This window comes from Dromiciops gliroides, chromosome 1 (assembly GCF_019393635.1).
Source record: "Dromiciops gliroides isolate mDroGli1 chromosome 1, mDroGli1.pri, whole genome shotgun sequence".
NCBI lineage: Eukaryota > Metazoa > Chordata > Mammalia > Microbiotheria > Microbiotheriidae > Dromiciops > Dromiciops gliroides.
The window spans coordinates 98,752,838-98,765,839 of record NC_057861.1 but is presented as its reverse complement, the minus strand read 5'-3'; the positions used below and the strand labels follow the sequence as shown (position 1 = coordinate 98,765,839).

Sequence of the window (13,002 nt, the reverse complement as noted above, 5' to 3'; positions counted from 1 at the left end):
GTGAACCATGATTGGCCTAGTTTTGCCACAGAGTTTATGCTATGTATAATCTTTTATTTTCTGTTATGCCCCACTTACATAATTAAATATTATCAAATTAAATAATACAAATAATTAATAGGAGGAAGGCAATAGAACGCCTGACAATGTAGGTATAATTTCAAGAGCTTTCTGAAGTTTAGAGTAGACTGTAAGAAACGGTTCAAATCCTGGCCCTACTGCCATCTCAGTGAAGCCTTTTGAGTGAGTGATTTGACTTCTCTGGGCCTCAATTTCCTCATCTTTCCAAGAGAAAGTTGATATAGATGATCTCTAAGATCCCAGACTCTTTGGTGTCTTAAATTACTTGATCCTATGAAGGTGGAACATGATGTGGAATGGAACTACCTTCTTCCCCAACTCCCCTTGGCCCCTGGCGATACCCTTGACCATGACTTTAGTAGTAGCTCAAAAAATTCCCTATCTAAATGAGGAAAGAACATCAAAAGGGAACATGGACTCTGACTAGAATTTCCATCTCCACACCATTTAGGTGTTTACAAGTTGCTTTGCTCCACACCCTATGACTCCCAGAGGACCCTACATATCATTTTCACTCTTGCTCATAGGAAAGACCTTTGACAGTCAAGGATGAGTACAAGTATCATTGTTGGGCTCCCCACTCCCCATCACAATCATCCTTATCTTCATTACCATCTTGAATAAAATTAAATTTTAAATGCATAATATATGTTAAGTACACTGGGGATAAAAATCACAAGTTATAGTCTTCAAAAAATTACATTCTAGCTAAAGGAAACAACATATCTAAGGAATGATAGACAGCATCTAAGATTATACAGGCTCCACTGTTTACAAAATGCTTTTCACACATGATCTCACTTGCTCAAAATCACATAGACAGTCATGGACAAACCTGGAACTCAAGCCTGGGTCTGATACCAACTTCTGATACAATGGCATCCTAGGGTCTCTCACTTATCAGTCACAGTGCTTTACCATCATTCATTTGTTCCCCCAAAATGGCTCAATTCATGGAAATGATAGACTTTTTAGTATTGGAAAGCAATTTAGGGATCTTCCAATCCAACCTGTGATCCTACCACCCTTTTATTGTACAATCAATCAATCAACATTTATTAAGCACCTACTATGTACCAGGCACTATGTAAGCACTGGGGATAGAAAGAGGCTTAAAAATCTAACAGGGAACCTGATATTCTGTGAGGTTTTATGTCATTCACCCAAGGTCACACTACTAGCAATTAGCAGAGCCAGGACTTCCAGACTACCAGGCCATTCTCTATGCTAAGCATCCCTTGGTTAAGTCTGTGATGGCCAGGACCAGAGAAGTCATGACACTTTTCAGAAGCTACCCAGAAAGGACTAGATAATAAAACCCTGGAGATCATGATTTGATTTCTTAAATACATAGAGTCTTTGAGTTAGAAGGGACCTCAATTGCTATCGGATCAAAAATGCCCTCTATAACTTCTCTTTGAAGTAGTGGGGAATTCAGTATTCAATTCACCCTGAAGCATCCAGGAAGCTCCTAAAGAGAAAGGGGACTAACTATAGCCCCATGGCCCTGGTTGGGACTGTGCCCTGAACCATAGAGGGTAAAGGGGGAAGAATTCTTTTGGGACCCCAGCTGGTAATGAACTTCTACACTCAGTCATGGGGAGATGAGCCCAGCATTACCTTGGTGAGGAATGATGGGGAGCAGATGTTTTTTGTAGTTTTCTTGCTGGTCCATGTGAATTCTCTGAGTGTTGCTAAGCCCTCTACCTCAATAACATCATGAGGCAGCCCATAGACCAGCTTAATTATCCAAGGGAGGCAACAGTGAGGGCAGGAGAAAAAGGGTACTTAATGGTCTACATCCTAACAAATGCAAATTCACATCTGTTAAGTACAGCATGGGGACCTGTTTTGCACTTGGATGTTTGAATTAGTCTCATTATGAAAGGTAATTAATGTTTCCTGTTGTTGGGAGCAGAGGAATAGCTGAGTTTGGGAATTTTAGCACATCTGTCATCATAGATACTTCCAGCTTAACCCAGCAATGCCCACTGGAAGATGCTTTTATTTGGGAGGAATTCTCTTATGGTGTGTAGAGTGCTGGACTTGGAGTCAGAGGAGCTGCATTCAAATCTTGACTCTGCTATGTATAACCTATGTAGATTTGGGAAAGACATTTAACTTTTCAGAGCTTCTTCTGTAAAATGTTTGGGCAGCTAGGTGGTACAATGGATAGAGTGCTAGCCCTGGAGTCAGGAGGACCTGGGTTCAAATCCTGACTTTGCTATTTATAACCTAGGTAGATTTGGGGAAGTCATTTAACTGTTATAGACTTCATCTGTAAAATGAAGGGATGGCCTTGGATGGTCTTAAAGATCTTTTCTAGCTCTTAATATATGGTCCTATGAATCCTGGTTTTTCTCCAAGCTGTGTGGTACTAGGCAAGTCACTTAAGTGCTCTGAACTCATTTATTTATAAAATAGGCTTAATAATACTTGAGTATTATGAAAGGAATCAGGCAGCTGTGTGGTGCAGTAAATAGAGCACTGGGCCTGGAGTCAAAAAGATCTGAGTTCAGATCTAGCCACAGACACTTACTAGCTGTGTGACCTTTAGCAAGTCACTTCATCTCCTTTGCCTCAGTTCTTCATCTGTAAAATGAGCTGGAGAAGGAAATGGCAAACCACTCCAGTATCTTTGGCAAGAAAACCTCAAATGGGGTCGCAAAGAGTCAGACACGAATTAAATGATTCAAAAACATTATAAAATGGATGAAGTGAGCATTTTTTTCCTACTCATTTGGTTCAAATGGTTCCTCAGACTAAGTCAATAGGTGAGAGGCAATTTGCAAGTCTTATGATAATAATAGTTGATATTTGAATGGAATTTTATGATTTCCCATATTCATACATTTTCTTATTCCATCTACAATTCCTACTGGGAGTAAAGTAAATGAGATGAGCATTCTTATTTCCTATTCATTGGTCACAAATGACTCCTCATCCTGGTCCAGAAGGTATGGGGCTATTTGCAAGCTTCATAATAATAATAGATTATATTTAAATAGCATTTTCTGATAAAACAGCCATGGAAGTAGGTTGTTGTTGAAAGTCTCTTGGCTTCCTTCAGTTTTCAGCTAAAATCTTACCTTCTTCAAGAAGCCTCTCATGGTTCCCCTTAGTGCTAGTGCCTTCCCTCATAGGCTATCCAATTAGTCTTGTATATATCTTGTTTGTGCATGGTTGTTTATTATCTCTCTCATTAGGTCATTTTTTTCCTTGAGCACAGGGATGATTTTTACATTTCTTTGTATCTCTAGTGTTTAGCCTAGTGCAGACACATAGTAAGCTCTTTATAAATGCTTATTGACTTGACTACATAGGGAAGGTATAGTCATCCCCATTTTTCAGATAACTGAACTGAGGTTCAGAGTTATTCATTTAAAGTCTCACAGTAGGATTGCTGGAGGGAAAGTATGCTGTAATTCCTTTAAGCTTATATTAACTGTACCCACTCACCCACACCTCCCCATTTTAGTGCCTCAGTACTCGAATGAGACGTGGTATAATGAGAAAGACTTACGGTCAGTTGGAAGGGTCATGATCTCTTCCTTGCTGTTCGTATCTGAAAAGTGAGTATGTTGGGAGAGAACATTAGAGAGCTGAGCTTCCAATCTCTCAAGCTCAGCCTCAGAACCAAGGTATAAAGAACATCCAGGGACAAATCATAGAATTATAGAACTGGGAGACAGGACAAGCTTTGATAGAAAGAAGATGAAAAGGCTTTAGGAATCTGGTTCAGTTCATATTGAAACACCTTTGGGTTAAGGTATTGTTAAGGGCTAAAATTCTAGCTAGTCTGTCTAAAATATCTAATGAGTGGTCACCAATAAATTACAAGCCTTAGCAAGAGTTAGACTTTTAAGCATTTATTAAGGAGAATAAGAATTTGGTAAAGAGAGAGAGAAAGGCCTAGATTCCTATCTATTAAAGGGAGAACACATTTTTAGCTCCCTTCTCCGCCAGAGTCCCCAGGAAAGAGAGAGAGACTGAGCGCCAGTCTCTTCCTTCCTCCTCCCACTAGCCCGCGTCACTTCCTGATGCCAAAGAAAAGACTCCTGGTCTTGCCCTCAAAGACCTTTGCTTCATGGGCAGAACTCTTCTACAGTAAGTCTCCAGCAGGTGGTATCATTCCAATCGTTACAGTATTCAGTATCTCCAGAGGAATGCTATCAAAAGGGAAGGATGAGACTCCTGGCAGGAGTCCATGGTGGGGTGGATACACAGGAGCTGGGTGGGAATGGCTTACATTTCTATAGTACTTGAGAGTTCATCAAAGCTCTTTCCTGACAATAGCCCTGAGAAATAGATAGTGTAAAAACCAGTCTTTCCATGTTATAAAGGAAACTCATAGAGTTGAGTGAGGGCCTGGGGTTAGGGTATAGCACCTGAATTCAAATCCAGTCTCAGACACTTCTAGTTGTGTGATTCTGGTTTTCTCATCTGTAAAATGAGCTGGAGTAGGAAATGGTGAACCACTCTAGTGTCTTTGCCAGAAAACCCCAAATGTGGTCACAAAGAGTTGGACATGACTGCAACCACTAGACAACAACAATAACACAGAATTGATTTGCTCATGGTCACAGAACCACTAATTAGACCCAGGTCCTCCTGACCCCAGATTCATTTGTCTTCCTGCTTCACTAGTGCTGCCTAGTCTAAACTTTCTGGAGAAAGTCACTTGAATGCAGCAGCCTAGCAAGAGAGCAAGAAATCACCCTTTGAGGACAGAATATATAAAGTGAGCCTAAAGTCACGAAGCAGTTTCAATATTTAATAGCTCCTTTATTTTTTGTTTTTAATTTATAAAACCATAGCATCATATATAACATATATAGGAAATGAATTTACATTATGTGTGAAAAATCAAATCTTGAAAATGGTGAAAAAGAAAGAAAAAATTTTTCAAAAAGTTATTAAAACACTGTGACTTTTGATCCTCCCTGTAGTATGTGGACAAAAATATTTTAAGTAATCCACTTATTAAAAGAATTACTGAGACTGTAGCTTAAAAAATTATTCTCCTACAGTCCCTAGTGGGAGTAAAATAAATGAAACGAACATTCTTATTTCCTATTCATTGGCTACAAATAGCTGCTCATCCTGGGCTAGTAGGCAAGGGACTATTTGCAAGCCATGTCATGATAATAATGGCTTATGTTTAAATGGCATTTTCTAATTTCCCACAATGACACATTTTCGTATTTCATTCTCAGAACCCCTATTTAAGTAGATAGGGCAGTTGGAACTGTCACCATTTTGCAGATAAGTAAACCAAGGTTTGGAAAAGTTGCAAGAGGCTCAGCAAATTTGTAGAGGAGACAGAACTAGAACACAGGTCTCAACTCTTATTTCATTTTTTGTATATTAATCACTGCTGCTAGTACAAGTCACTCATAATCACATAGCCTCATATAAGACATCTTTGAACTTTATATATTTTCACTGGCTGTTCTGCATTCTTGGAATGTTCTCCCTCCAAGTTTCTTCCTCCCGGTTTCCTTTAAATGTCAGCTAAAATTCCACCTTCTATGAGAAGCTTTATCTTGTTCCCCTTAATGCTAGTGCCCTATGAGATTACCTCTAATTTGTCCCATCTCTAGCTTGTTTGTACTTAGTTGTTTGCATGTTGTTTCCTTCATTAGACCGTGAGCTCCTTGAGGGCAGGGGGGATATTTTCGCCTTTCTTTGTATTTGCAGCATTCACTATAGTGCCTGACACATAGTAAGCTCTTAAATGCTTATTGAGCCTAGCTTGGTGGTTCATACCTGCACTTTGAGCTATTTTTGAGCTGAGCTTGGTGGATCACTTGAGCTTGGGAGTTCTAAGTTTTCACAGGGCTAATTCTGATTAGGGGTATATATCAAGTCCAGCACCAGTATGGTGAGCCTCTGGGAGGAGAGGAGAGACAGAGGCTACCTGAGGAAGGGTGAGCTAGCCCAGGTTGGAAACAGAGCAAATTAAAGTTTCTAGACTAATCAGCTGAATGGTTGGGCCATTGAGTGGCTGCTGCCGAGCCTGGGTAAGATGGAGAGACAGTCTCAAAAAATGAAGAGTACAGTAGAAAAGAACAAAAGTAAAAACAAAAACATAAAATTAATGCTTGTTGACCTAATGTTCTTAATAGACACTCAGGCCATTCATGCTCTCTTCTATCTTGGCTCTTCTCCTGATCTTTACTCCTATATTCCCATCTTCCCAACCTTACCTTCCCAGCTTTTCCCCCATTTCGTTTTCCTCTCATGTATTATCTTCCCCCATTAGAATATAAGCTCCTTGAAGGTAAGGATTGAGGGGCAGCTAGGTGGCACAGTGGATAGAGCACTGGCTCTGGAGTCAGGAGTACTTGAGTTCAAATCTGGCCTCAGACATTTAACACTTACTAGCTGTGTGACCCTGGGCAAGTCACTTAACCTCAACTGCCTCATTAAAAAAAAAAAAAAAGAAGAAGATAAGGATTGTATTTTTTTGCATATATTTGTATTCCTGGCCCTTAGCATAGTACATGACATATGGTAAACATTTAATAAAAGCTTGCTCTATCTATCTGAAAATTCTTTCTCCTGACTCATATTTCCCAGCATACTATGCCTAGCTCTCTTTTTTACCCACTTATCTCACTTTATCTTATAGTAAAGTTATTTGTCCCCATTAGCGTTTAAGCATCTTGGAGGTGAGAACCAGGATCTCCCTTAGGACTGAGAACAAGGCTTATAAAGGCCCCTTATGACTAGCTGTCATTGAATTATACTGGAGAGAGAATAATAATGAGGAGGAGAAGGTAAAGCCAGTGACTGACAGCAAATATTGTTGAGGAAACTGAGAAACCCAATCTGGTTTTTCTTACCTGTGACTGTGGACATGCAGAAGGCAATGTCAAGGCCATTCAGGGAAGAGTTGATGTGTGAATGAAGGAAACACTCAATGGCCGTTTTGTCACAGTTACACAGAAGATGCTCACAAGGATCCTTGGACTCTGGAGAGATTGACCAACAAATGTAGAGGAGTGAGAAAACTCCCCAACTTACTTAATTTCCCTTTAGGTGATCCCTATGATCCCTCCCAACTCTAGATCCTTTGAATCCTATGAGGGAAGAGGGGGTTCTGTAAGCAGGACGCTAGGACAGTGCATGCAAATTTGTCCCAGTTGTGTTTCCAGCTTGTCCTAGCCCCAGAAACTATGATAGAATAGTAAGAGAAATCCTCTAATTCAACTTCTGTGTTCCCCTGGACAGTGGGTATCCTGGGAAGGAAGGGAAGTTCTTTTTGTATCCCCAAACACACCAGTTATACTAGAATCACCAGGATACCTTGGACTTAATCAGATGAATTTCACTTACCACAAGTGATGATTTGATTGTCACAAGTGACATCCATGGAAAGTTTGGTTAGGTCTCGGGTGCACTCCAGTTCATCAGCATCTTCATAACATTTTCGGTGCTGGAAACAACAACTGGATACACAGATGGGGAGAAAATTGAAACTTGGGGAGTGAGAGGAAAGAACGCCCTGTTTATTTATCATCAGAATAAAGAAACAGCTTGTTAGAATAGAAAGAACCAGGGCAGCTAGGTGGCGCAGTGGATAAAGCACTGGCCTTGGATTCAGGAGGACCTGAGTTCAAATCCAGCCTCAGACTCTTGACACTTAACTAGCTGTGTGACCCTGGGCAAGTCACTTAACCCTCATTGCCCTACAAAAACAAAACAAACAAACAAAAAAGAATAGAAAGAACCCTGGATTCAGAGTCAAAGGACTTGAATTCAAATCCCACCTCTGACACTTACTGCCAATACAATCTGCTTAAATTTATGGACCTGCTTTCTCCTCAGAAAAACAAGGAGGTTGTTCTAGATTACATCTAAGGGAACTCTAGATCAATGATAGTATAATTTTTCCTCCATTAGGAGAATAATATAATCCCTCTGGAAAAATGATATTTAGAATCAGAGCTTGAAGGAAGAAGATAGAATGTTAGAATATAGCATTACTTAAAGTTAGTTGATTATAGTTAGAATATAGAAGGGATCTGAGAGTATAGAACATTAGAACCTATAATGTTATGGTTGGAAGGGATGTTAGAGATCACTGAGGCCAATTCCTTTGTTTAACAGATGAAGAAAATGGTGCCCAAAGAAGTGAAATGATTTTGTCCTAGGTCACAGGACAGGTCAAAGCTGTACCAAGATTCAAACCCAAGTCTCCTTGATGACTTGCTGATTCAAGCAAAAGTTCGACAGCCACTAGTCAAAGTACCCCCTCTCTTCAGAGACAACATATTTCACTTTCAGCTAGCTCTAACTATTAGAAGATTTGTCCTTACACTGATTCTCTATTCCATCCTTGTCCCTTTAGTTTTGCCCTAGCAGATCAAATCTATTATCTCTTCTATGAGAAAATCTTTAAAATATTCAAAAATAACTATCAAGTTCCACCTAAGGCTCCTCTAAGGCTTAACATTTCCAGTTCTTTTGTTTAATTTTTATACAGAATGGTCTTGAGACCCTTCACCATCCTGGTTGTGTTCCTTTGGATAAGCTCCATATTTCAAGTGTCTATATCTTTTCACTCTAGATAGATTGTAAATACCTCAGATTATGTCTTAACATAAATCTAGAACATTCCACTTTTGTTTAGGTTGATATCAACCCAATGATCAACACTTTTTGGGTCTAGTTGCTTAACCAGTACCACTGTGTAAGTCCTTATATTCCACATATGTGTATTATGTATGTATATACATATGTATTCTATTCCTTGTGCATTTTATAGTCCCATATAACCTGACTAAATTATCAAATCTCTGTCTCTTCATTTTAGCCATATCGATTTAGTAATAGCTGATTTTTATGTATGACAAAGTCCTTTACATACTGAATCTTATTTGATCTTCACTAAAGTCCAGTGAACTAGGGTCCATACATGTAATTGTCCCTACTTTGCAGGTCCAGAGAGTAATTTAGGATCATTGGTTCATAAGTATAGAGGTGGAAAGGATCTTAGAGGTCAGTCCATCTAATCCAATCACTTAATTTGACAGAAAAGGAAACTGAGGTGCATAAGTGAAGTGACCTGTCTGAGGTCAGAGTAGTGGAGCCAAAATCCCAACTTCAAGTCTATCCCCTTCATGATGACACAGTGCTGACTTTCATTCTCTGCTAAATGCCTTGCTGAAATCAGGCACTCTACATATAGGACATTCCTCTAATCCAGTAACTGTCCAATATATATATATATATATATATATATATATATATATATTCCTTAGCACAGTGGTACTATGTTAGTAGGAGCTCAATATATGTTTGTTGATTGATGGACAAGGTAATCAAAACTTCATATCCACCCAGGGCAAAAGCTGCCTTCAATCAGGAAGCCTGTGACATTTGAGATAGAAAAATAATGGGTCTCCGAATAAATCTGCTAAGATTTATTCAGGTTTGGTATGCAAATCTCCAAGGAAACTACCTCTCTCCCATTGTTCTCTCTGGGCCCCAAGTACCCTCTCAGAGGATGTGAAGAAAATGAAATTGGGTGTTCACCCGTCCTTCAGTTTTCAACATGCATGATTTAGTAATTCTGGTCTGGCCATGACTTTGATGGATTGCTGCTTTGCTTCTGAGTCTCTGATGCTTATACAATTGGGAGCCTCCCACCCCCATCCCTGCGGTAGAACAAGGTAGTGGGGAACAGGGGAAGGATTTCCTCCTCCTACCAACTCATTGATCTGAATCTATCTCTCATTTCAGAATGTAAACATGTATATTCAAGGAATTCTTACTGAGAATTTGTGAGACAAAGACAACCTTTTGCCTGGAGGTCTTTAAAAACATTCCATGTCCATGGGAAGGTTTGAAAACAGGAAAAAAAAAAAGTTTGGTTTTTTTTGTTTATTTCTTTTTTAATAATATGCAAGTCGCTAACCCCTTCTATAACAAGGAGACTTCACTTTTTTTTTTTCTTTTTCTTTGCGGGGCAATGGGGGTTAAGTGACTTGCCCAGGGTCACACAGCTAGTAAGTGTCAAGTGTCTGAGGTCAGATTTGAACTCAGGTATTCCTGAATCCAGGGCCGGCGCTTTATCCACTGTACCACCTAGCTGCCTGAGACTTCACTTTTAACAACCTGATACAGTAAAGTGAGTGGAGAGGCCCAGGTGCCTCTAATGACCCATGTCAAGGGCTTTTCATGATTATATCAAACTTGTACCATTTTTATTCCTTTCATAGACCTTTACTAGGTGTTGAGAAATATAAAAATTAATAAGACAGTTTGTCCTGTGATAATTGACTATTTGTACCCCTATTTATTCTAATCAGTATTATTCAGTTTAGTGTGATTCCATAGGGGTAGTGACTATTTGTGTCATATTTATCTATTAATATGCATTTAGTCAGCCTAGTCAACTAATATTTTAATATAGCTATTAATTTATACTTTACATATATTGTATTCAGGGACAGTTAGATAGCATAAATTCTTTCTTAGAATAGTCCCCAAACTTTAAACTACAAGGTAATTTTAAACTATAATCTATTAGTTCACTAGCTTATTATAAAATTCACTTGTTTAATCACAAGAATGCTGACTAGAGCATCCTTTTGGCCTCATGAGTGCATGACCAAGGCCAATGTGGGTGTGAGAACTCTGGACCTCTGCTATCTTTTCTTTTCTTTTCTTTTCTTTTTTGTGAGGCAATTGGGGTTAAGTGACTTGCCCAGGATCACACAGCTAGTAAGTGTCAAGTGTCTAAGGCCGGATTTGAACTCAGGTCCTCCTGAATCCAGGGCCGGTGCTCTATCCATTGCACCACCTAGCCGCCCCCGCCATCTTTTCTTAATCAATGTGACCAAGCCCAACGTGGATGGATGGGATGGTTTAATGTGATTTGGAAAGCCCCCCCCAATTTATTTTTATACCTCTGGACAATCCTCTCTTGCCCAACATGAGGAGGCATCAATCTTATGATCACTTAGTCATTGGAGATGTCTCTTGAGCCTTGCCCATCTTGTGATCACCCATGTGAATACATCATTTCTGACCCTCTTGGAGAACCAAGAGCAAGGTCTATCAACCAATGAGACTCTGTATTTTACTCTGTCTCTTCTGTGCATCTGGGTATCAAGAACTCTAAAAGTAAGGCCCTGGATACAGGGGACATCTCAGATAGTGAGGAAGAACTGAGGTCCTATTCATTAAAGGGTGGTAAGATTCCCTTAATAAACGGATATTGGCTCAGAGCTTTGACTCAATCTCTTTTATTTCAGATCAGACAATTTTGGACCTTACAGTCCTCAAGAAGCTTAATAATAGCCCAAATTTCCTTAGCTCTCTACAAAGCCTTTGAACAAACATTTCAGTGGATTCTCAAAATCCTGTAAGATCAATAGTGTAAAAATGATCATCTTAATTTTACAGATAAGAAAACTGAAGCTCATAGATGTTAAGTAACCTTCCTAAGGCTATACACTGTAGATCAGTGGTAGAGGCTGGATTTGAACTCAGGTCTTCTAGCTCCAAATATAGTCCTCATTTTAGTAAATATCCATGCCTTCCATACACTTTTTAGTGAGTAAAGTAGAAAAAGATCATGATTAAGTAAATGCTTGCTGCTTCAATATGTTAATAACCTATGGTTTCAACAGAGTGGGTACTCCCTTCACTGATAGATTGCAACCTTTCTATGATTTAATAGAGTTATAATAGTTAACATGTTTATAGTGCTTTAAGTTTGCAATGTGCTTTATAGACATTATCTCATTAATCTTCACAACAGCCCTGGGAGGTAAGGGCTATGATTATCTCCATTTCCCAGATGGAGAAGCTGAGGCAGGGTAAGACAGCCAGTTAAGTTTCTGTGGCTTCCGAGTTGCTTTTGTCAAAAATGTCATCGCCATAGCCAGGCTGATGATGAATGTCTCTAAACTTGGCTAACCAAGGCCTTGGACAACAAACATACAGCTTCTCATTGGATCCCTACTTCAAGTTTTTCCAGCCTGAAAGGTCCTGCCTAACTATCACCTCTGAGAATCTAAGGGCATCTTCACATCACAATAAAGTACCTAGAGAACTTCAGTGAATTGTGTACACACACACACACCTCCTTATATTTCTAAATATGTCCTAGTACGTATATATGTGCGTGTGCTTATATTCCACATATATGTGTGTATCTTACATTCTTTGTGTGTCCTTATATTGCTATATTGTTCTTGTATATGTGTGGCCTTATAGTTCTTGCATATACATGTATATATTCACATACATACATATATGCACGTGCCCTTATATTACATACATACCCTTATATATAATACATGTGGTGTAATATAAGAACACATACATATACAAGGACCATATAGCAATATGAGGACACACATAAGGACTATGGCACACATAATATACATACATATCTGCATAATGTACATACATTTGTGCATTTTACATTCCTTGTGTATCCTTATATTGCTATCTTGTCTTTGTGTATATGTGCACACACATACATGTGTGTATCCTTATATTCTGTATGTGAATCCACACATATATGCACATGTATGTGAATCTACACATATATGAATCTATACACAACTATATCCTTATATTCTTATACATGCATTTGTGTTTGTGTATTTCCTTGTATTCCACACATTTATGTATGTATTATGCATACATGTACATGTGTATATATGTATACGCATGTGCATCTTATGTATAGATAAAATATGTATGTATATAAGTGTCTATATATGGATACATATGTGTCTATGTATCTATGTGTATCTTACGTTTCTTGTGTCCATGTATTAGTATATTGCCCTTGTATGTGTGTCCTTATATTTCTTGTATATGCACATGTATATACATATGTGTGTGTCCTTGGATACCCATATAACAATATAACATCCTTGTGTGTGTATACAC

General features: G+C 38.8%; 1 protein-coding gene across 1 annotated transcript in view; it reads right to left on the bottom strand.

Annotated features, from left to right (window-relative positions):
* Window positions 1–13,002, bottom strand: part of OC90 (otoconin 90) — a 55,141-nt gene that overhangs the window by 30,080 nt on the left and 12,059 nt on the right. The window contains exons 5-7 of the mRNA XM_043991651.1: window positions 7,423–7,535; window positions 6,930–7,058; window positions 3,605–3,646 (exon numbers count right to left, since the gene is read on the bottom strand). Coding sequence (XP_043847586.1) covers window positions 3,605–3,646; window positions 6,930–7,058; window positions 7,423–7,535 — 284 coding nt within the window. The remainder of the gene's footprint in view (window positions 1–3,604; window positions 3,647–6,929; window positions 7,059–7,422; window positions 7,536–13,002) is intronic.